The 25083-nt window shown below is 39.5% G+C and overlaps 1 protein-coding gene across 1 annotated transcript in view; it reads right to left on the bottom strand.

Moving 5' to 3' along the window:
• VRK2 (vaccinia related kinase 2) overlaps nucleotides 1-15974 on the bottom strand; it is a 112027-nt gene extending 96053 nt beyond the window's left edge. Inside the window, exon 1 of the mRNA XM_006868031.1 lies at nucleotides 15837-15974. Coding sequence (XP_006868093.1) covers nucleotides 15837-15972 — 136 coding nt within the window. The 5' untranslated portion in view covers nucleotides 15973-15974. The remainder of the gene's footprint in view (nucleotides 1-15836) is intronic.
• Nucleotides 15975-25083: the final 9109 nt, after the last annotated feature.

The following is a 25083-nucleotide window of genomic DNA, read 5'->3' as shown; positions in this document are numbered from 1 at the left end:
ATAAAATACAGCATCCCTATTAAAAGCCAAATTCATCATTCCCCAAAGTTAAATAGAATGACACTTTAAAAGTAACTCCAGCTGATTAAATTTAGGGTTCTGGAAAAAAAAAAAATGTAATTCATGAATACACTCTGAATCTTTCATTTGATTATAAAATATATAAATGATCATTTAACTTTGAGTTCTTGCCTCTCAGTGTTCTATTCTGAACTAGTCAAACAAGGGATAGCATGCATGCTGGGCTCCACAATACTGCACCTCATATTTAAATACTCTATTTCACTTGGATTGCAAATTAAAGAGGGTCTCCTGCACATTGACACATTCTCAATGCTGGCTTTTGTAAAATGTGTTGATTTTTCCTATATTGTTTTGCCTCTATGTATGTCAACTTTGGCCTTCTTTTCTTGCTCCTTTGCAGCACTGCAATCTCTTTGAAGCAATTGTCTGTCTGTTATGAAAAGTGTACACTGAAGCTCATGACTAATTACTTAGAAAATCCCCAATTTCAAACATGACATGCCTGAGCTCAGAAACCCTAACAAAAGCTTCTGACTATGTCCAAAATCCTAACCAAACCATTCATAGATTTAGAGTAGAATGCATTCTAATAATTTATTTTCTGTTAAAGTTATGCTGACAATCTTTGAAAAGTTGATTTCTGATGCATGTTACATGCGTGCCAATCCATGTAACAGTAAACACTAAGCCTTTTTCCCACACAAGTTTAAATTTGCTGTGAGGTCTACTTCAATTAAATGTTACTTAGTAGAACTGTTTTACTCTATGCACAAAACAGGGAAGGTGTAACATAATGTGCATTTGTTAACTCTAGCCATGCTATATATCAACAGAGTTGTTGTTAAGTGTCGTCAAGTCGGTTCCGACCCATAGCGACCCTGTATAAGATTTCCAAGGAGTGACTGGTGAGCTTGAACCACCAATCTTGCAGTTCAAATGGCTTTGCAGTCTGGCGCATTAACCCACAGCAATACACCAGGACTCTATCAATAGATTCTACAATCCATGGATTAAGGACATGGCTTCTTCTATAAATATACTTGAGGAGAGAATAAATAGATACTTCTCAACCCACATTCTCCTCAAAATAATACCTCCAACTCTAAATGTAGAGTGTCTTACAGACAGGTTAACATGTTATATATAACAGGTTGTTGTTGTTAAGGGTCATCAAGTCAGTTCCAACTCACAGTGATCCTGCATAGGGTTTCCAAGGAGTGGCTGGTAAATTTGAACTACTAACCTTGTGATTCAAACTAACTTTGTGGTGTTGTACATTATCCTGCTGAGCAACACTAGGGCTCCATATAACAGGTAGAAGACAAAATTCACTCCTATTTAACCTATTTAGCAGGTAATGATTTTTTTTTTTTTTTTAAATAACAGACTAGTTGTAGAGGTAATCTGACAAAATTTTGTAAATGATACCATTCAAGACCTCGTTTGAAGCACCCTGATTGTCCATAAGGAACTGATAAACTGGTGTAATTAGGAGAAGGGGATGGATAACATAATACACAGACAGTAATCATATAAAACAATGAAAAGTGACATAAAGTTGTGGCTATTCCCCTACTGGTACCTTGAGCATGACAGAAATTTCATAGGAAAGCCTTCCAGCAACTATTTGTCTTCACAACCAATCCTAGAAATAGACCCTCCTAGCTTCCAGTGTACCAAATCTAGTTACCCTGCTCTGCTGGCTTCTGCTTGCATTTTTGCAAGACCACCTCTTCCCTGACTCTAGCTGTTGCCCACCTCCAACAGTTACCAAGTGTAGTAAAGTAAATGTGTCACACTTGTCACCACACGTGGGCCCTGCACTGACTAACATTACACTAGCTGCCTAGTTCAAACATGGATATGAAATTTTAGTTGCTTGAAAATGATGTTTCAGGGCAGGAAGATGAGAAGATGAGGGGAAAAGAAGCCACCCTAGCTAGTCTTCAGAAATGGTCACAATACCTATGCATAGTAGGTTGGATTAGGGTTTGCACACGAGGCAAAGCTTAGGATTTCATTGCCTTTGTTGGCTCATGCCACTTCTTTAATTAATGTCACTTTTTCTGGTTTAATATCAGAGCAAGTGACAAGAGTGCTTCTGGATGAATTGTGTTTTCTGAGGACTGTATGGCATACTCTCCCGCAGTCTGACAGAGGGACGTGCCAGTTTTACTTGGCAGTTACAATGCACCAGCTTTAGTTTTAGTAGTTTAATTTGTGGTAGTTATATGTTTTGAATACGTTGAAGTATTCACCACGGTCTCATGGAATCTGCTCCACAGATAACGTTTACACAGTGGAAAAGAAAAAACAATGGCTATAAGGCTATTAGGACAAGCTTCTCTTGGCCACAGCTGGTCTTACAGCCATTCTTGTAAATTTAAGAGCTTTTAGGGGATTTGATTAAAGTGGTCACAAGGAACGATGCCTTTATAATTTTTTTGCCCAGTTCGGTGATGGGTGTGAGACGATCATAAGGAATATGCTTAGTACTCATGTTATGCAAAATCTATCATTCAAGATGTGAAGTTTATATACATGATAGACATGCAACAAAATAAATGTAAGAATAGGAAGGCTTGTTACGTATGCACTACATTGGTTCTAACATTTTGGTAAACGATGTTTTATTAATTAAAAAATTCAGACGAATTTCTGCATTGAGGTTAAAGGGCTACACTTTTTCCTTTGGTTTGTTAAGATCTTTCTGTTTCAAGGTGAGCATCCTAGAGGCTTATTACTTTGCAGTGTTTCCTTCATCTCCTTTATACACCTTTGTGGAGCCTCAACAGCTTAGGATGAGAAGACCTGCCACCAAGGACTTCTTCCAAACTTTTACTGTCCTTTTCTAAATTTAGGGTTCTTTACTGCAGCAGGCTGAAGATCTGGCTTTGGCTGCACCTGGCTCTGCTGGAGAAAAGAAATATTCATCTCTACTGAATGCATGCTGCTTAAGTGCTGGAGGCACTTGCAGGAGAGTATCTCTCATTGGAAACTTCATTACAATACGTTCTCTTCCCCACATGAAGTAGTAATTCTCATGTACCAAAGATAGAATTTTGCCTGACAAAGCCACAGGAGCTCCTGTTTGACTTTCAAAATTAATCAAACTCTACACTGGAGTAGAAATGGCATGTCCTTTAACCTTAAGCACAAAAAGCTCTCAACAGACTGTAGTTTTTGCATCCCTGGATGGGAGTTTGGGCCCCTGATACTTAAACTTGATGCACATACTGGGTTTCTGGCATGCTTTTGCCCATACCCATCTGCTAGCCTGGCACTGTGCCCATTCAGAAGGTGTGATGCCAGTTTCAATAGGGCATAGGTGCCAATCAAAGATGGGTTTGGAGGGGCAGCATGCAGAACGCAGCAAAAGTCAGTTCTTCTGCCAGAAGACCCTCCTGTTATCATATAATGCCAATGAAGGGCCACATGCTTCATTGCTTGGGATCACATTGCATCTGTAGATGTTTCTGGCCTTCAGTGGGTATCTTTCTACAGAATCATTCCCCCTAAGTATCACTTGATCTGGAGATGTTAAAGAAAATATATGTCTACCTGGCTAATTACAAGCAGCATCCTTTTAAAAGGAAATAATGGACGTCTTCAATGAATGTCTTAAAATACTTGCCGAGTTTTCTGCCTTTTCTCCTAAAAGACCCTTTCACATAGAATACTGTTCAGTGTTGGGTGGAAATTCAGTCCATAAAGTGGAATTATAAGGGATGCACATTCTAAAGAAGCATCAGTTGCAAAGCTAAGTATCTAAGCAGTATAAAAATCCATTAACAACTTCATATCATTGTTAAATGTGGATGATGGACAAATTTCCACTATCCAAATATAGCTAATTTCTGCCCTTTCATCTAATGCATTGAACTTCCTTTTCTTCTCATTTAGTTTATAAACATAAATATTCCTGTGTCTTGAAAGAACACACCTCCTACTATTTATTTCTCTTCTTCCTTATTATATGAAACTAACCTAAAATAGTTCAGAAGCAGTAGTTTATCCATATTTCATAAAAAAAGCCAGAAGCTCTCAAAAGCTGATAATGCTTTTATTGTGTAGTAATCAAGGTGAGCTTCCTTCATGAAGAGGAAATTTCCCTATAGCAATAGGTTTCAAATTAAAAATCCTTGACCACCGTAAACAGTTAGAAGATAGTTAACAAGTGCCGTACAGAAGACATCAGACATACATGCACTAAATGCACTGAAGAAAGAAGTCATTTATAAGCATTCCCTTAGGCAAGAGTTTGAAAGTAAAACTGTTGAAAATGAAGAACTATCATATAAAATCAAATGTTTTCAAAAAATCAGACATTTGAAAATATGAAAAAGGCAAGCCAAGGCTAAGACTTATAAGACCGCTTATTTTTATTGACATAACCCAAACATTTTTAAATATGGAATTAGATTTCTCAACTGATAGATAAATAAACACTATCTCTTTACAACTTAAATAGCCTATGGGCAGCACATATGAAACTGAAATACATCTTCCTGGGACTTCATTTGTTTTCCCTAGGCCCAATAAGTTCATCACATTCACAAAACCATACTCCTTGTTTATAGTGCCGATTATCTCAGCTTCATCTGGGTGTCATTAATTATACATACTATAGTTTCAGTACAAATTATTCTTATTTTTCATACTTCTTTCTTATCATTTTTCCTCCTCACCTGCAGTATGATTTGCAAAAATTTTCAATATCATAATTTAAATTCATCAATCCTTTACAATGTTGCAAAGCTCCAAACCAACCAACCTGTTTTTCTCAAAGTCATTTCTTTAAGACACTGCCAGGAAAAATCAGAAACAATAATGGCAGTCTGATTGATTACTACAAGAACAAGTAAGCTGTTTGCCCGGGAGCCATCAAGGCAAGTGGTCGGAACCCATCACAGCAAGCTCCCTTCTAAGACTAAGACTCAAGGTGAATACATGAGTAGGCATGTGGTCTGGCTGATGACCATGTTGGTCACTGATAAGGGAAAGAGGGGGAAAAAAACAGCAATGAAGTGGCCAGCTAAGACTCCTGTGAACCCGGGTGGAGACCTGGATGGCCAGCAGTATAGTAGGACCCAGGGACTCCTGGGCCCAGAGGCAGTGACATGGGTGAAGCATCCAGCTGATATGAAGTGAGGGGAGATTCACAAGAACATTCATACTTGCAGATACTACCCGTTTGACCTGGCTTCGATGCCCGGATGATCAGAACTCGAATAGAAGAAAGAAGAGGGAAAAAAAGAGTAACCCGCTACAATTTGATGAACTTTACCTATACTAATGGATGTACAAGCTCAAAAAAGGGAACAAATCTTTACAGAGAGGATCACTCTCACCCCCTCGGTACATAGGGTTGACAGGGATGGGCAACTTAAGGCATTGGCTACCCAAAAGGGTGGAGGTGGGGAGGCTATAAAGGCAAGAAGTGACTGGCTTATAAGCTTTCAGGAGAGAGCCTAGTTCCAGACAGGGCAGGGGTAGGTAGAACCTCCACTGAATAATTTACAATCTGTTGGGACCGGGCTGGCGAAAGGAAATGGGGATAAGATTCTTGTGGTACAACAGTGAATAACTGCCATCAGGACTGACTGAAGGTCAAAAACATTTTTTTTGACAAAAGGAGAGGAGTGACTGATTTTGCATCCCAGGAGCGGAGGACCCTGGGACCATTAAGTGAGAAGAGCAGAGAGCGGGACCTTACCCAGAGAGGCAGTGACACCAGGGATGGAGACAGAGACAATGATGTGGACAGATGGAGCAGCTGAGGACACGGTACTCAGGGAGGAAGAGGGGTTGTGTGCTGAAGGCCGGGGGCACGGGCCTGTGTGGTGTATGTACCCTTTGGTTATTTGATAATGCATGAAGGGGACTGGAATCATTGCAATGAAACAAAATACGATAGGATGACTGTAAAACTGATGTTCTCCCATGTAAACCCACATAATTCACAATAAAAACAAACAAATAAAAAGACACTGCCAATGTAACAATATTGTAACGTATAATGAAGGAATATGCTCTAATTACTCTACTTTGTCATCAGCATTATCACTGGGTTCTTATGAACTTGGCATATCTCTAAAATCAACCTTTCACAGCTAGCTAAGAAAATAAAAATAAAATCATGTACATGCAAGCATTTTTTCCTATTTCTTTATATATTTATTTTTCCTTATCAATAAAATGAAAGAGTTACACTGCGATAATTTCTAAAACTCCTAGTCATCCTCTGCCATCCCCCTAAAAAAATAAAAATTCTTTGACGTTTCCAAAGAGCAAAGTTAGGCTAATCTGAGAGCATGGGTCTTAAAACAAATGACAGTAACTTGGAACACGTCTGAATAGATAATCCTATCCATGGATAAATGCTTTTATCTTAATGACTTCTCCACAGTTAATTTTAGTTATAATTATGTGCAAGTCTTTCTAAAAGGCAATGCTATTGGTTTACTAGCAATAAAGTATGCAAGATTCTTTAAGAAGTAGTCATAATAGTTACCTTACCTCAACTTTACTTGTGACTTTTAGGAAGTGCTGGTGTGGTACTATGGGCTAATGTGCCAGACTGCAAAGCCGTTTGAACTGCAAGGTCAGCGGTTCAAACTCACCAGCCTCTCCTCAGAAACTCTATACAGGGTCGCTATGGGTTGGAACCGACTGGATGGCACTTAACAACAACAACAAAGGTACTGATCTCTGTAAGATTACAGGGTTGCAGTGTGACCTCTACAATTATGGAAGAAAACAAACTGCCTTGTGTGAAATAAACAGCCCAACTTCACACTCCCATCTCTCAAGTAAATATATCTACTCTGCACTTGATACCTTAAAGATGCTAAATGGTCATTGTTAAGCCCATGGTCAAAAAAACCTAAAACATCCACAGATAAACCATTTCATTATTCATCTGAAAAAACTTTCAAAGGAATCTGGTATAAGTTTACTGTAATAATTCTGTTTTGTTTGTGTTTTTCCTGGATTTCAACAAATTTCTGAAACCCAACATCATCCTTATCCAAAGCAGCTAAGATACAGCCTAAATAGAACTTTTCACCATGCCATCATAGCTATAAAAATAAAATTTGTTAGAAAAAATAAATATAGGTAAGTCAAATATAATAAAGTCTGCCCTCCCACTAACATCTATGTTATAGTTGTTAAGTGCTGTCAAGGTGGTTACAAGACAGTGACCCACAATGAAACATTCTACAATGGACCTGCACCACCCTCCCAACAGTTGTTATGTTTGAGCCCACTCTTGGAGCCAGTGTGTCCTCTTTTGATGATCCTCTATCCTACCAAGCATGATGTCCTTCTTCAAGGAGTATCCTTCCTGATGACACGTCCAAAATCTGTGAGACAGTCGCTCCATACTCACTGAAAACCATCAGCTGCTCTGTGGAACAAAGATGCGGTCGTCTGCTTCTGTAAAGGTTTACATTTTCAGAAGCCCTATGGAGTATTTCTACTCTGTCCTATACGGTAGCTATTAATCAGACAGTGAGTTTGCTTTTGTTTTTTTTTTTTGTTTTGTTTTTTTGGTGATGCTGCTGCTTATAGATCAAATTTGTGAGGATTTCTCTTTTCTTTAGGTTGAAGTGTAATCCATACTGAAGGCTGTATTTGATCTTCACTTCCTCTTCACTTCCAGCAAGCAAGGTTGTATCACTGCATACTGCAACCTGTTAATGAGTTTTTCACCATTCCTAACACCATGTTCATCATATAGTCCAGCTGCTTGCATTATTTGGTCAGCATACATAAAGGGTCTTCAAAAAGACAAAAGAACAATGCCATTACCTTTTTAAAGAACTTTTTGAAGTCTCCTTGTATAATGAATAAATATGATACAAGGATAAAACCTTTTGAAACCATAGTATCCCATTGTTTTGTTAAAACAATTGCCTCTTAGACTATGTGCAGGTTCTGCATAAGAATAGTTAAGTGTCTCAGAATTCCCATGCTTCTCAATGGTATCTATAATATGTTATGATCAACACAGCCTTTTCATAGTCAGTAAAACACAGGTAAGCCTATTTGTGGTAACCTCTGCTTTCAGCTAATATTCATCTGCTATCAGTGATGATATCTCATTCCATGTCATCTTCTACACCCAACTTGAATTTCTGGTGTTTCCCTGTCCATGTCAATTTTATAAATTGTTGTTATTGTTAGGTGCCATCGGCTCCTGTGCTATCACCATAACCCATGCTGCTGTCATTGTACCAATCCATATCATTGGGGCTCTTCTTTCTTTAACAAACCCTTCACTTTACCAAGCATGAAGTCCTTCTCCAGGGACTGGTCCCTCCTGATAATATATCTGAAGTATAAGAGAAAATGTCTTGCCATCCTGGCTTCTAAGGAGCATTCTGATTGTTGTTGTTGTTGTTGTTGTTAGGTGCCATCAAGTCAGTACAGACCCATAGCGGCCTTAGGCACAGAAGAACGAAACAGTGCCTGATCCTGGGCCAACCTTACTGCTGTTGCCACACTAGAGTCCATCGATGCTGCCACTTGGCCAATTCATCTTGTTGGGGGTCTTTTCCTCTTTTTCTCTGACCCTCCACCTTACCAAACATGATATCCTTCTTCAGCGACTGGTCCCTACTGACAATATGTCCAAAGTATGAGAAACAAAGTTTGACCATCCTGGCCTCCAAGGAGCACTCTGGCTGCACTTCTTCCAACACGGATCTATTGGTTCTTTTGGTAGCCCATGGTACTTTCATTATTCTCCTCCAACACCATAACTCAAAAGCATCAATTCTTCTACGGTCTTCCTTATTCACTGTCCAGCTTTCACATGCATATGAGGTTATTGAAAATACCATGGATGGGGTCAGGCGCACCTTACTCCTCAAGCTAACATCTTTGCTCTTCAACACTTTAAAAAGTTCCTGTGCAGCAGATTTGCCTAATGCAATACGTCATCTGATCTCTTGACTGCTGCTTCCATGAGTGTTGATAGTTGATCCAAGAAGAATGAAGTCCTTGACAACTTCAATCTTTTCTCCGTTGATAAGAATGCTGTTTATTGGTCCAGTGGTGAGGATTTTTGTTTTCTTTACATTGAGATGTAATCCATACCGAGGGCTGTGCTCTTTGATCTTCATCAGTAAATGTTTTAAGTCCTCTTCACTTTCTGGTTGTACTTCTTCCAAAAAAGATTATTCTTCTGGCAGTCCATGGTATTGTTAATATTCTTCTCCAATACCATAATTTAAATGCATCAATCCTTCTTTATTCACTGTCCAGTTTTCACAATCATATACAGTTATTGGATCAGGTCAGCCTTAGTCCTCAAAATGACATCTTTGCTCTTGAATACTTTAATGAGGTCCTGAGCTTACCCAATGCAAGATGGCATTTGATCTCTTGACTGCTGCTTCCATTGAGTGTTGATAGCGAATCCAAGCAAATTGAAATATTTGACAACTTCAGTCTTTTCTCCATTTATCATGATGCTATTTACCGGTCCAGTGCTGGGGATTTTTTCTTTCTTTAAATTGAGGTGCAATCCTTACTGAGGGCTGTAATCATTGATCTTTTATCAATAAGTATTTTATGTCTTCTTCACTTTTATCTACATATCATAGGTTGAGTCTTCCTTCAATCCTGATAACATGCTCTTCTTCATATAATCCCGCTTCTAAGATTATTTGCTCAGCATACAGACTGAATTTAAGTATGGTGAAAGGAAACATTCAGTATTCCCTTGTTCTATTTGCACAACTCTTGCTCTAAATACCAGTTCCTCATGAGCACAATCAAGTGTTCTTTCATGTTCCACATAATCAAAAGCCTTTGTAAACAGTCAATAAAACACAAGTAAACATCTTTCTGGTATTTTTTGCTTTCAGTCAACAACCATCTGACGTCAGCAATGATTCCACGTCCTATTCTGAACTGTCTTGAATGTCTAATCACTCCCAGTGATGTACTACTGACATCAGCAATGATTCCACATCCTCTTCTGAAATGACTTGAATGTCTAATCATTCCCAGTGATGTACTATTGCAGTTGTTTTTTAATTATCTTCAGTAAAAATTTACTTGCATTTAATCTGAATGATATTGCTCAATGATTTCTCCACTTCATTGGGTCATCGCTCTTTGGAATGGGCACAAATATGGATTTCTTCTAGTGAGTTGGCCAGGTAACTGTCTTCTAAATTCTTGACATAGATGAGTGAGCACCTCCAGTTCTGTGTCTGCTTGTTGAAATATTTCAATTTACATTGTGTCAGTTCCTGGAGCCTGGTTTTTTGCCAACAACTTCAATGCAACTTAGATATCTTCCATCAGTACCATCAGTTCTTGATTATACGGTACCTCTTGAAATGTCTGTACATTGACCACTTCTTTTTGGTACAGTGACTCTGTGTAATCCTTCACCTTTTTTGATGCTTTCTTCATCATTCAATATTTTGCCCATATTGCATGTGGAGGCTTAAAATTTTTCTTCCGTTCTTTCAGCTTGAAAAGTCCTTCCCTTTTGGTTTTCTAACTCCAGGTCTTTGCAAATTTCATTATAATACTTCACATTGTCGTCTAGAGATTCCCTTTCAAATTTTCTTTTCAGCTCTTTGAATTTCTAAATTTTTCCATGTGCTTTAGGATCTGTGCACTAGAAAGCAAGTTTCAGAAACTCTTCTGACAACCATTTTGATCCTTTTTTTTCTTTCTTGTCTTCTTAAGGACCTTTTGTTTTCTTTCTGTACAGTGTTCTCAATGTCATCCCACAGCTTTTCTGGTGTTTGATCATTGGTGTCTAATGCATCAAATCTGTCTCTAAATTCAGGTGGGATAAGTTCAAGGTCATATTTTGGCTCTCATAGAATTGTTTTAATTTTTTTCAGCTTCACCCTAAATTTGCATATGAGCAATTGATTGTCTGTCCACACTCTGCCCTTAACTGTTTTGGCTGATGATATAGAGCTCTTCCACCATCTCTTCCCACAGATGTAATCAATTAGATTCTTATGTATTCCACCTGCTGAGGACTACATGTATAAATTCTTTTTACGTTGTTTTTAAAAAGGTACTTGCAATGACTAAGCCATTGGTCTTGCAAAATTCTATCACGGGATTTCCAGCATCATTTTTCTCACCCAGGGCATATTTTCCAACTACTGACTCTTCCTCTTTGTTTCCAGCCCTTACTTTTGAATCAGCAGTAATTATCGATACATCTTGATGGCATGTTTGATCAATTTCAGGCTGAAGAAATTGGTAGAATTCTTCAATTGCCTCATCAATGGCTTTAGTGGTTGGTGGGTAAATTTGAATAGTAGTAGTATTAACTAATCTTCCTAGCCAGTTTATGAATATTATCCTATCACAGACAGTGCTGTACTTCAAGATACATCTTGAAATGTACTTCTTGATGATGTTCAAGCAAAAAAATAATTATCCTCATTAAATTTTACTTGCATTTGCCATGAATGACATTGTTTGATAACTTCCACATTGTTACGTCTCTTTTCTTTGGAATGGGCATAAATATGTACCTATCCCAACTGGTTGGCCAGGTAGTTGTCTTCCAAATTTCTTGGCATAGACAAGTGAGAACTTGGCATAGGCAAGTGCTGCGTATGTTTGTTGAAACATTTCAAGTAGTATTTCATCAGTTTCCAGAGCTTTGTTTTAGCTTACACCTTCAGTGCGGCTTGGACTTCTTCCTTCAATATCATCAGCTCTTGATCAAACAGCATTTTCTAAAATTGTTGAACTTCAACCAATTCTTTGGTACAATGACTTCGTACTCCTTCCATCTTCTTATGATGCTGCCTGTGTCATTCAGCTTTTTACCCACTGGCTGGTTGTGTTAGTTGTGGTGGGCTGCGGAGTTGGTTCTGACTCATAGTGACCCTATATAGGGTTTGTGAGGCTGTAAATTCTTACGGGAACAGAAAGCCTCATCTGTCTCCCATGGAACAGCTGGGAGTTTCAAACTGCTGACCTTGAGGTTAGCAGTCCGACTCATAACCACTATACTTCCAGAGTTTCAAAAGGAGATTGAAAGTGATCCATCCAGACTTGGCCCTGCACCCTGCTCACTCTAAATGAGAGCCACTCCTCCACACCAAACAACCAACACATAGAATAATTCAATATTGCAAATGTTGTTGTTGTTGTTATGTGCCGTGGAGTCGGTTCCAACTAGCAATCCTATACAGGGTTTCTGAGGCTGTAAATCTTTACAAGAGCAGAAAGACTCATCTTTCTCTTGTGGTGCAGCTGGTAGTTTTGAACTGCTGACCTTGCGGTTCACAGCCTGATTCGTAACCACTACCCTACCAGAGCTCTCAATATTGCAAATAGAGGCTTGAATTTTCTCTTGAGTTCTTAAATGTTTCAGTTTGGGAAATATTGAATATCTATCTTCCTCCCCTTTGGGTTTTCTAACTCCAGGTCCTTGAGCATTTCATTATAATACTTTATTTAGTCTTATCCAGTCTTCTTAAAGCATTAAAACAGAATCCAAAACCCTCAATTCTCTCTTCTTAGGTTTTCAGAAACTTTTTCACTTATGTGATCCTAAAATGACAGCAATATTTACCTTCCCCCAAACCACTTTCCTTTCTTACTCTTCCATCCCCTTTTTATATCAAAGAAAGCACCTTGACCTTCTCTTTGTACTCAGACTTTTCATTTCCCTTATAACTATTTCTATTAATGCTACAGGCACTTTATTTCTCCAAGTTATGAATAAATACAAAACTCCTCTGCTCTTTCCCCTTTATTGTAAGTTGCTGATTACTGACAGGCCTTGGCTATTGATCTCAAAGCTAGAGGACAGTTGTATATGCACAATCAGTTAGCTACAGCAGCTAGTTTCTTCTCAGCCTTAGGCAACAAGCGCTGATGAAGTGTCTGTCAGAAACACCGTAGCTGGGAAAAAATAACACCTAAAAAGAATGTAGCTGGATATAAATGTAATAAAGAAAACAGGAATTTACCTGCTGCTTCAGTTATACATACAGAAAGTGAGGAGTTGCAGTACAACAACATAACCTAATTTCACAGATTTGCTTGTTGTTGTTGTTGTTAACTACCATGGAGTCAAATCTGACTCACAATGACTCTGTATAGGTTTCTATGGATCAGCTGGTGGGTTTGAACCGCCGATCTTGTAGTTAGCAGCCCAGTACTTATCCTACAGTGCCACCGATAATTATTAAAAAAAAATCAGTAAAAACTAAGTTTAATGGAGTTGTTATTGAAAGAATCTCACTAAAGATGTGATTCCATGGTTTATTAGCACCAATTTTGATGACACCATGGTGTGGCGCTTTGGGTTCATGCACTGGACTGCGAAGACGATTTGAACTGTAAGGTCAGTGGTTCAAGCTCACCAGCTGCTCCTTGGAAACCCTATACAGGATTGCTAAGGATCGGAACCAACTCAATGACACTTAGCAACAACAACATGACATATGGGACAAACAGCTTTATTATATATTTTAAGCATAAAGCTTTTTTCTTAAAATAGTTAAACATTTCTTTAAAAACTTTCCCCAATGGTGTGCACAAGCTATCAGTGCAAGTGTCAAGGTCGTAAAATCCAGATAGTATGGGGTACTGTGTAACCTATGTTGTTACTGTTGTTCAGCGCCATAGAGTCAGTTCTGACTCATAACAACTCTACATCGGACTTCTGAAGAGCGGTTGGTGAGTTTGAATCACTGACCCGGTGGTTCAAGCAGACCTTGTGGTCCAGTGCTTATCCTACAGTGCCACACCAGGACTCCACATAACATATGGAACCATGAAATACGTTGCAAAACAAATATTTTGGTAATGAGAAACATCAAGTAAAGAAATCTATGACATGCACTTAAAACAAGCAGGATTTTTTACTGCATTTGAATATGAATACTTATATGTCTGGACAAATTTAGAGGGAGATTCAAAGTTTGTGAAAAAATGGTATTCAAAAGATAACAGAATTTTTCCAGAAATTTTTTGAAGCTCCCTTGCATATTTCCTTTCATAACAGAAACCATACAAATTGAGTATGTGTGCACAGACACATATGTATATGGTATTTTTGTTTAAATGCCGTCAGGTGGGTTCCAACTCACAGCAACCCTGTATAGGATTTCTGGGAGTCCTGGTATGGTGCTGTGGGTTAGTGCACTTGACTGTAAAGTAAGTATGAACTGCAAGGTCAGCTGTTCAAGCTCACCAGCCGCTCCTCGGAAACCCTAACCAGAGTCAGTATAAGTTGGAACCAACTCTACAAACTTAACAACAATAGGGTTTCTGAGGCTTTAAATCTTTGCAGAAGCAGAAAGCCTCATGTTTCTCCCATGGAGCAACTGGTGAGCTTGAACTGTGACCTTCTAATTCACAGTTCAGTGTTTATCGTATGGAGACACCATGCTCCTACATATGTATACATGTAATTTTTAATTTAAATATGACTTTAAAGTAGTATCAATATCATGGAATCAGTCACATAATCAAACAACGTATCGCATTACGCAAATCTGCTACAAAGGCCTCTTTAGAGTGTAAAGAACAAAGATGTCAGTTTGAGGACTAAGGCAATCTGACCCAAGCTATGGTATTTTCAATAGCCTCATACGCATGTGAATGTTGGAAATGAATAAGGAAGACTATAAAAGAATTGGTTTCTTTTAATTATGGTGTTGCAGTAGAATATTAAAAGTATCATGGACTGCCAGAAGAACAAACAGATTTGTCTTGGAAGAAGTGCAGCCAAAATGCGCTTTAGAAACCAGGATGGACATGTTATCATCACGAGGGACCAGTCCCTGGAGAAGGACATAATGCTTGGCAAAGTGCAGGGTCAGTGACAAAGATGAAGACACCCATTGAGATGGACTGCCATAGTGGCAGCAGCAATGGGTTCAAGTGTAACAACAATAGTGAGGATGCTGCCTAACCAGGAAGTGTTTCATTCCATTGTGTGTAGGTCACTAGGAGTCAGAACTGATTTGTTGCAGGTAGGTGCCGACGAGTCAGTATTGACTCATAGCGACTTTTTGCACAACAGAACAAAACACTGCCCAGTCCTGTACCAATCTCACAATTATTGCTATACTCGAGCCCATTGCTGCTGCTACTGTGCCAAACCATCTTGTTGGGGGTAGTCCTCTTTTACTCTCACCCTCCAAATTAACAAGCATAATGTCCTTCTCCAGGGACTATCCCTTCTGATACGATTTCTGAATTTTCTCAATCAAGCCAGCAGAGTTCATCTGTACCACAGAACGCAGAAAATAGTTTCAATGTCTATTTTCTCAATGATCCCAAAGCCGGCACATAACTAGCATCACTGCAGAGTCCCAGGAGAGAAGTTAATTCATTTCATGAAGTAGATGCCTGGAGGCATTAAGGTTTAATTCTCTAGTGGAGCCTAGTTAAGAAACACCTAGACCCTTGTATTACTTAAACATTAATGATTAAGATTCACAAATGGAAAGTGTTTGTATTTATACAAGTGGAGTTCCTGAGTTGCAACAAGAAACGTTTCTAGGAAAACAATCTTTAAAAAAAGTGTTAGCACTTCGTCTGGCAGGTTGTGTAACTGTGCTCTTACAAGACTGCTAAGACTCATTCAGAAAAACATGGAAAACAGGGGTGATGTCGCACAAATCTTGAACCTGGACGTTTTACTCTATATTAACTATCTTCATATTACTTGAAGTATTTTTATGAATTTCACTTATCCATTTCAAAGTCTCAATTTTTAAAATAGCATTATGGAATTACAGTCAGAGTCACATTATAAGAACACCTGATGATTTACAGTTATACGTTACCTAAATACACCAATCCGAATCCTCCAGAGCCAATCATCTTCCCAAGCATCCATCGTTTGCCTTCTGTATCATTCAGAACCTGGCCTTCTGGAAGGGGAATAGGAAGTTTGTATTTGTCATTTCTTTTTGGAGGCATCACTTCTGTTGAAGGAAGAGGTGGGATAAGTAATTAAAAACAAAAATTGGGGAAAAAAAAACTCTTTAGTATATAACACAACTTTGATGGCGCAATTTTCTCAGATTTCTTGAAATTGGGATGCTGAGGTCTGTTGGGTTTGAGAAAGTCTGGATACTATATTCTAATTGGAGCTCCACATACACTACTAAATTCTAAGACAACTGATTTAAGAAATACAAACAAGCAAATAAACCTATTCAATTTATTTTAGGCATCATTTCCAAAATTCATTTAGGGGTCTATATGGCACTCAACAACAACAATAGAGTCTCTGGAACCCCAGTGTGGTGTTGTAGAACAAATACTGGACTGCTAACCACAAGGTCGGCAGTTCAAATGCAGCAGTTGCTTGTTAGACATCTATACAGGACTGCTATGAGTCAGAACAGACTTGATGGCATTGATGGTACTTAACAACAACAATGGAGTCTCTGGGTGGCACAAAAGGTTAAGTGCTCTGCTAATCCAAAAGGTGGCAGGTAAGACTCCTCAAAATTAGCAATCAACGTCTGAAAAATCACAGCCATTAAAAACCTTACAGACAAAGGTCCTCTTCTGCTGTGACACACATGAGGTTGCTATGAATCAGAATCAACTCAGGAGCAACTTTTTTTGTGGCACTGTAATATAAGTCCGAGACTGCTAATCACAAGGTTGGCCTTTCAAATCTACCAGATGCTGCTTAGAAACCCTGTACAGGGCGCTCTGAGCCCGAGCCAACTCCACGGTACTTAAAGTGCAGAATACACTTTAAGAAACAGTGACTTAACTTTCAAAGGCAAATTGAAAATAAATTTCACATACATTTAAATACTCCTTTCATTGAGGAGTCCTAGTGGCACTGTGGGTGACATAATGGGTTGTTACCCTCAAAGTTGGCAGGGTTGTCTGCTGAAGATTTAATCTCAGAAACCCTAAAATGGTTAGCTATGAGTCAGAATCACTGGATGGCTTTGAGTGGATTTTCATTGAGAATCATTTTCATTCAGAAGATCATCAGTCACTAGGAAAGAATATATATACTGCTTTCAATTCGAAAGACAGAGACTACAATAATGTGCATCACCACCAATGAGAGCATCTTACAGAGTGGGTATTCGTAATTGTTTAGTCTCCATAGTGGTGGTGGTGGTGCTCTGCGGAGTTGATGCATAGTGTTTCAGAGGCTGTAAATCTTTATGGGAGCAGAAACCCTCATCTTTCTCTCTTGGAATGGCTGGTAGTTTGGAACTGCTGACTTAAAGGTTAAACAGCCCGACTGGTAAATATTATGCTAGCAGAGCTCCTTAAGTCTTCATAGTATGTATAGCCACACAACTTTAATCAATTCTTATCATTTACACAGGTAAGTGGATTTCAATGTGAGATTTTGAGGCAAGAGAGAAAACTTAAGAGAAAACAAAATATACCAACATATATGCCTGGAACGAATTTAAATGTGAAGGTAGCTATGGTTCTCTAAGTATTTCCAGATAAATAAATAAAAACCGATGACTGTTTTTGAAACAAAAGTTAACAGAATACACATATATATAGATATGTAAGCGAACACACTATATATCTAATGTCAAGTTTTCGTTCTATGATCTTTCCTCTTCCCCAAGACGTTTCTGTTCCCTTCAATAGGTTCATAGTTTACTCCTTAGGACACCTTACTATCATCCAGGATTCTGTTGTCTTTCACTTAACCCCCAGGTGATAAAACACAGCAGAAAAGTCCAACAACCCTGACAAGACTCACAAGTGAAGCTGGACATTTAGACAGTGAACTAAACTGTATCATAAAACAAGCAAGGTTTTTTGGGGGGCTTCCCCTTGTTCAATAATACAGTATGTATGTGTTGACTGGACAGGGTAGATGATACTTTCTAATAAATTACGAAAAGTTAAAAAAAAAAATTTTAAAGAATTGTTATGGAAAGTGTCAGTGACATTTGAACTTAAGACCTAAAAGGAGACCCTAAATATAAAATAAGGACCTCTGGTAGCATAGTGTTACGAATCGATCTGCGAACCGCAAGGTCAGCAGTTTGAAATTACCAGCTGTTCAGCGGGAGAAAGATGAGGCTTTCGGCTCTTGTAAAGATTCACAGCTTCGGAAACCCTGTACAGGGTCGCTATAAGTCAGAACCGGCACACAACCACCACCACCAAACATAAAATACACAGCCTGGTGGTGGATCCCAAGTTCTGCCACGGCCAGTAAGCAGGCATGGCTTATCCCTTCTACTTCTTGGTCACTTCCTAGAGTGATGAAAAAGGAAAACCACGCGCTTCCGGGGAGCAAACCACAACCCAGGGGCCTTAGCACGTGTCAGGCCTGGGCTCGCTGGGCCTCGGAGACTGGCCCCGGGATCCCGGTGGGAGTTGTTCATCGCGGCCTCCAGCCCGCCGTTCCGGCCCCTCCTCGGCGGTTCCGGTATCCCGGGCCTGTCCCAGTTAGCATTACTAGCAAATCCACCGATCTGGTGGCCAATTCCCCGCCTGGAGTTCTCTCCGGACCGAAGAAATGAGAAACTTCGCTCCTTCCCGCCTGTAACTCGGACTGCAGCCTTAGGTACTTAACCGGACCCATATTTCCGGGAATTGCGAGTTGAAAAGAGCGCCAAGTTAGGAAAGGTTCTGAGTTAGGAAAAAAGCATAGAACCAGTTGCGGAAACTACGACCTCTCAGGCCCCTAAGGGCAGCTCCTCCCTGGCCCATCCCGGAAGAGGGCGCAGACGCGCCGGCATCACGCCCTGGCCCTGGGACCCCCGAGCGAAAGACACTAACCGGCACACAGTGTCCCCGCCGCCAGGCCGCGCGTCTGCTCGCCTCCCGCCAGCCTCGGTGCGGACAGGCGGGGCCCTGGGGCCTCCAATCCCGCGGGGAGGCGGGCTCTGCGCCCGGGCCACCCTCCCAGGGGCCGGCGAACTTTCCGCTCCCGGCCGAGCGCCGCGCAAGGTATCCCCAGTCTCGCCCGCGGAGCCTCTGAGAGGCCGCAGCCAGCGATGTCCTTCCTGCATCCTGTCCACGCTCCGTAGAGCCCGAGGGAAAGACGAAAGTGGACATCTAGTCGGGAATGGGAGCTGTTAACTGCCATCCGCCCATTCCCCCACAGGCCTAGGGGTGAGCCTTCAGTGCTTGGTGTTTGACAACCACTGGCTTACGTTTTAGTTGTTAAGTGCCCACTAGTCGGTTCCCATTCATAGCTACCCTGTATAGGGTTTCTGAGGTGAGGCTGGTGGGTTTGAACTACTAACCTTGTGGCTAGCAGTATAGTGCTTACCCTACAGCGCCACACCAGGCAGCACGAATTTTAGGGCTCCTGTGGCATAAGTGGTTAAACGTTCCACTGAAGACAGTTATAAAGCACCAACCTACCAGCTGCTCCTCAGGGGAAAAAAACCTTTGAGCGATCTGCTAGGTGTGCTTCGGTAAATATTAAACCAAAATGAGTTGGGTGGCGGGGCGGGAATTTAAACCGCTACCTTGCCTTGAGCAGGTTTGACTCAGAGTGAACTTTTAGCAAAGAGTGGAAGTGCCCCAAAGGGTTTCCAAGTAGTTTAGTAATGGTGTGGCTCTGTAGGATCAGAACTGGGCTGTAAACCACAAGGTCAGCAGTTCAAACCCACCAGTTGCTCGTTGGAAACCCTGTACAGGGTCACTATGAATTGAAACAGACTCCACAGCACTTAACAACAACAAACTTTATGGAAGCCCACTGCTATGTTTTCCCACAAATAGGTTGCTGGGTTCAAACTGCCTGCCTTTCTGAATGCTTAACCCGGGATCCTTTGTAAAGATAAATAGCTTTGGAAACCCTGGAAGTCAGTTCTACTCTGTCCTACACAGTCTCTATGAGTCCGAATTGACTCCACGGCAGAAGTTTGGGTTTGCACCACGATCTGAACACCACCATCTTCTAAATAAATAGGGCCAAACTAACCAAGCCCTATAGATCGTGAGGAGGGGTGCATGTTAAGTGCCATCAAGAAAGTAGGGATCTTATCAGGAATGGGAGCTGTTACTCCCATCCGACCCATTCCACCAGCCTAGGGCTGAGGCGTCACATTGCTTATTGTTTGACAACCACTGACATGTTTTTATTGTTAAGTGCCATCTAGTCACTTCTGACTCATAGTAACCCTGTATTAGGTTTATGAGGAGGTACTGGTGAACTTGAACCGCCGACTTTGCCATTCAAGATGACTTTGCAATCCAGTACATTACCCCACAGTGCCACACCAGGACTCCAAAGAGAGGCATATGGGAACACTTAGAACTGTGTCTGTGTCCTCGAAGACATAATGGGTTTTGGAGCTAATTCTGCCTAATTGGGTCACCTTCAATAAATAAATGGAAGTGCTTTACTAACCTTCAATTTTATCATCTGCGAAATGGAAATAACTAGTATCTACCCCGTGGAGTTATTTTGAGTATTGAAAGATAGACATGTATGAAGCAGTTTTTTAAAATATATGTAATTCCTTGTACCATACATAAAAATTCATTTGAAATTAATCATAGACACACACACAAAAAAATTAAACAAAAGCTAAGTGCTAAAACTATAAAATGTTTCGAAGAAAACCTAAGAGAAAATCTTAGTGATCTTGGGTTGATAAACATTTTTTTAGAGGTTGGTTTCTTGTTTATGTGCCATGGAGTTAGTTCCAACTCATAGCAACACTGTATAGTAAATCCTAATTAGGAGCAGAAAGCCTCATCTTTTTCCCTCAGAACAGCTGGTAGTTTCAAAATGATGACCTTGAGGCTAGCAGCCCAACTTGGTGCCACACCAGGCAGTACAAATTTTAGGGCTTCTGTGGCACGGGTTTGATAAACACTTCTTAGTACACAGGAAAACTAAAAAACAAAATTGGTAAGTTAACATTATTAAGACTTTTGCTCTTCAGTCAACACTGTTAAAACATCAAATGTTGCAAGGATGTGGAGTAACTGGAACTCCCTTACGTTGCTGGTAGAAATTCAAAATGGTGCAACCACTTTGCAAAAACAATGTGGCATTTTCTTATAAATAGATACTTTACATGTTAGGTGGCATAGAGTTGTTTCTGAACCTTTGTACAACAGACTGAAATACTGCCCAGTCCTGCGTCAACCTCACTGTTGTTCCTATGAGTAAACTGATTGCAGCCACTGTATCAATCTGTCTCTTGCTGTTCCTATAGTTTTCATTGGCCAATGTTTTGAAAGTAGATTGCCAGGTTCTCCCTTTTAGTCTGTCTTGTCTGGAAGTTCTGAAAGCTGTCCACCATGAGTGAGCCTCCCCTATTTGAAATATCAGCAACACACAAGCCACAATATTAGTACAAATAAGCAGACAAGTGGCGGTGACCTAACATATGATGTATCCATCACTAGATATTTACCCAATAGAAATGTATATCCTTGTCAATGAAAAGATGTATATGTAAAGCACTTTCATTTAACTTTATTAGTAACATTCAAACAAATAGAAGCAACTAAAAAACCCATCAATTCAACAATACAAGGGAAGAAGCTATCATAAAAGTAGCATCTGAATAAATCTAAAAAATGTGATATTATGTAAAATAAAGAAGATACAAAAAAATTTATGGCTCTATTGATATGAAAATGCCAGGGACTGGGTTAGGGCGATAGGGTTGACTATAAAGGGACTGATGGACCTTTTTGGAATGATGTATGTATTCATTATCCTAATTGTGATGGTAGTTACATAACTATACAGTTATCAAAATTCAGCTAACTCTTCCCTTAAAATTGATACATTTTATTTTATGCAAATTATACCACAATCAAAATTATTTAAGGAAAAATAATAGAAGAACATGAAGGCCCCAAGTCTATGAGGACATTCCTAAACTATAGTACTAATGCAAGTAACCCTGGTGCCGTGAGACTTTTCACATTCATTCATGAGTTAAATGTGCTTACTGTTTAAGCCTCTTAGCACTGATTTTTTTCCGCTTCTTGAAGCCAAAATCTTCTTGACAGATAAAGTTTGAAGTTTCATAAGTGCCAATGAATTTTAAATGTTAGTAAATTTGTGCTAAATAGAAAGTGGAACAGAAGTTCAGGTAAACCTATATTGAGAATATGTTTTCTTAAGTGTTAGGATTTAATGCAGAATTTTATGATTCAGAGCATATTGTGGTGTGTATGTTTCAAGATGAAAACTGACAGAATATAGAAATACAAATTTTGGAACTAGTGAAAGAACTTCTGAATGAATATGATGAGAAACAAGAAAGGAAAGAAAATCTAGACATGAAAGCACTGTGGTATGAGTCATCAGAAGGAAAATAATAGGGAAAATAAGGTTTTCACACAGAACTATTTTGGTAAATCTTACAGACTATGAATGATTCACCTTCACCACACACACATACACAAGGATTTCTTGGCGGTATGCTAACTTGTAGGTATGACATGGGTCTGCTTTTCAAAGAAACAGGTGCTATAAAATGCATTGAATGGTGCTTTCATTATTTGTTGTTAAGTGCCACAGAGTTAGTTCCATCTCAGAGACCCCATATAGGGTTTCCAAGGAGCAGCTGGTGGACTTGAACTGCTGACCTTGAGGTTCTCCATCCAGTGCTGATCCTACAGCCCAGGAATCCATAGTGCTGCTATATTCGAGTCTGGTATGGTGCTGTAGGATCAGCAGTGGACTTCTACCAGGAAAATTTATGGTTTAAACTCACCAGCCATTCCTCAGGGTCACTATGAATCAGAGCCAACTCCATGGCACTTAACAACAACAACAACAATACTTAAATACCACAAGTGAATGGCTTTAACAAATAGAAATTTATGATCTCACAGATTGTTGTTGTTGTTGTTAAGTGCCCTGGAATCTCACAGATTAGGAGGCTATAAATCTGGATTAAGGGTGAACGCTTTAGAGGAAGAATTTAGCTTTCTGTCAGCTATTGGGAGAAGGACCTTGCCTCCCCTCAACACCTGAAATCTATTAGAGAGCTCCATGTATCTTTTTTTTTTTAAAGCAGTCATAGTGAAATTTTATTTTCAGGATTAAGTAGTATGTTGTTAGAAAATACCAGGGTTATGAATGGGCACATACACAGTGGTAGGGAGAGAATGATTATTTCATAGATTTTACACAGCAATTGAAAGGACTTCTGGTAGCGTAGTGGTTACGAATCGGGCTGTGAACCGCAAGGGCAGCAGTTCAAACTACCAGCTGTTCTGTGGGAGAAAGATGAGGCTTTCTGCTCCCATAAAGGTTTACAACCTCAGAAACCCTGTACAGGGTCGCTTTGAGTCGGTTCCGACTCCTCAGCACATAACCACCACAGCAGTTGGAGTCCTAGTGTGGCACTGTGGACTGATGCATCAGACTGTAAACTCATTTGAACTTCAAGGTCGATGGTTCAAGCTCACCAACTGCTCCTTGGAAACCCTATACAGGGTTGTTGCTATGGGTCCGAAATGACCTGATAGCACTTAACAACAACACACAGCAATCATTTTAAAACAATGTCTTGTTTTACATATCTCCAAATAGTCCAAATAGTTTATAAGGGGGTTTGATACTAGTTTTGAAGTTAAGATAATCCTATCATTAAAATATTGTTTTGCCAAATATACCAACTTAATGTATATCAACATTTACATACTGTTTTACAAAAAGGTACTCGTTTTCTGTAATTCACAAAAAAAATAAATTCCTATAAATTCTCAATTTCTAGAACCTGAGTTTGGATTCAGGACATACTAGGAACCAATTTAAATAGACAAGAACAAAATAAGTATCTAAAAATCACTTTAAAAACAAAAACAAAAACTATTTTTAAATTTTTGATTACAGTTTCTTTTTTTCTTTTTTAACAAGTCTATTTAATCTCTCAGGATTTAAAAACAAACAAAACAAAACAGTCTAAAGAATTAAACAATAAAGCCATGTCAAGGTAAGGGCGCAATGCCCCAATCTCAGGAGTATAATAATAGCTATTTCAGTTAATACCTAGCTTCAAAACAAAATGAATTTTTATATTTTCAAATGAAATTATATGCACAACCACCATCTTCATCTGAGTTTGTCATAACTCTCAAATACACAAAGTTTCCTTTTTAAGCCTGGTGAAAACTGTGCTCCGTGTGTCTTGACATTAATCTTCTCCTGGGTCAAGGAGGTTCTCAGCACAGGAACCTGGGGTCCAAAGGATGCGCTACATTCCAGGCTCTTCCTTCTTGGTGGTACTGAGGCCTCTCTCTCTCCTCACGCCACACTCCTTTTATTTTTTTGTAAGATAAAAAGTGATGCAGGTCACACCCAAGGGAAACAGCCCTTAAATCAGTTCAGAGCTTTAACCTGAGTAAAGATGCTGCATTTCACCTTAATCCTGCATCACTATCAAACATGTCCACTTAGTATTGGTGTTGGGTACCATCAAGTCAGTTGTGATGCATAGAGACTCTATGCATACGAGAGCAAAACTCTGCCCTGTGCTGCACCATATTCAAAATAGTTGTTATGTTTAAGACTATAGTTACTGCCACTGTATCAATCCATCTTGTTGAGGGTCTTCTTCTTGTTCCCTGACCCAACATTTTATCAAGCTTGATGTCCTTCTCCAGGGACTGGTCCTTCCTGACAACATGCCCAAAGTACTAGAGGAGAGGTCTTGCCATTCTCATTTTTAAGGAGCATTCTGACTGTTCTTCCAAGACAGATTTGTTTGTTGTCCTAGCAGTCCATGATATTTTCAACATTCTTCCATAATTCAAATGTATTGATTCTACTATCTAACTGTCACATGCATATGAGGCAATTGAAAATACCATGGTTTGGGTCAGGTGCTCCTTGGTCCTCAAAGTGATATTTTTGTTCCTTAACACTTTAAAAAGACCTTTTGCAAGAGACTTTTCTAGTACAACATATTGTTTGATTTATTGACTACTGTTTTGATAAGAATACCAGAAATATGTTTACTTGTGCTTTATTGACTCTACAAAGGCTTTTAATGGTGTGGGTCATGACAAACTATGGACAACATTGTGGAGAATGAGTATTCTGAAATACTTCATTGTGCTCTGGAGGAGCCTGTATATAGACCA

This window comes from Chrysochloris asiatica, unplaced genomic scaffold (assembly GCF_000296735.1).
Source record: "Chrysochloris asiatica unplaced genomic scaffold, ChrAsi1.0 scaffold00114, whole genome shotgun sequence".
Classification (NCBI taxonomy): Eukaryota; Metazoa; Chordata; class Mammalia; order Afrosoricida; family Chrysochloridae; genus Chrysochloris; species Chrysochloris asiatica.
The sequence above is the reverse complement of the archived record's forward strand: the minus strand, read 5'-3'. Positions and strand labels throughout refer to the sequence as shown.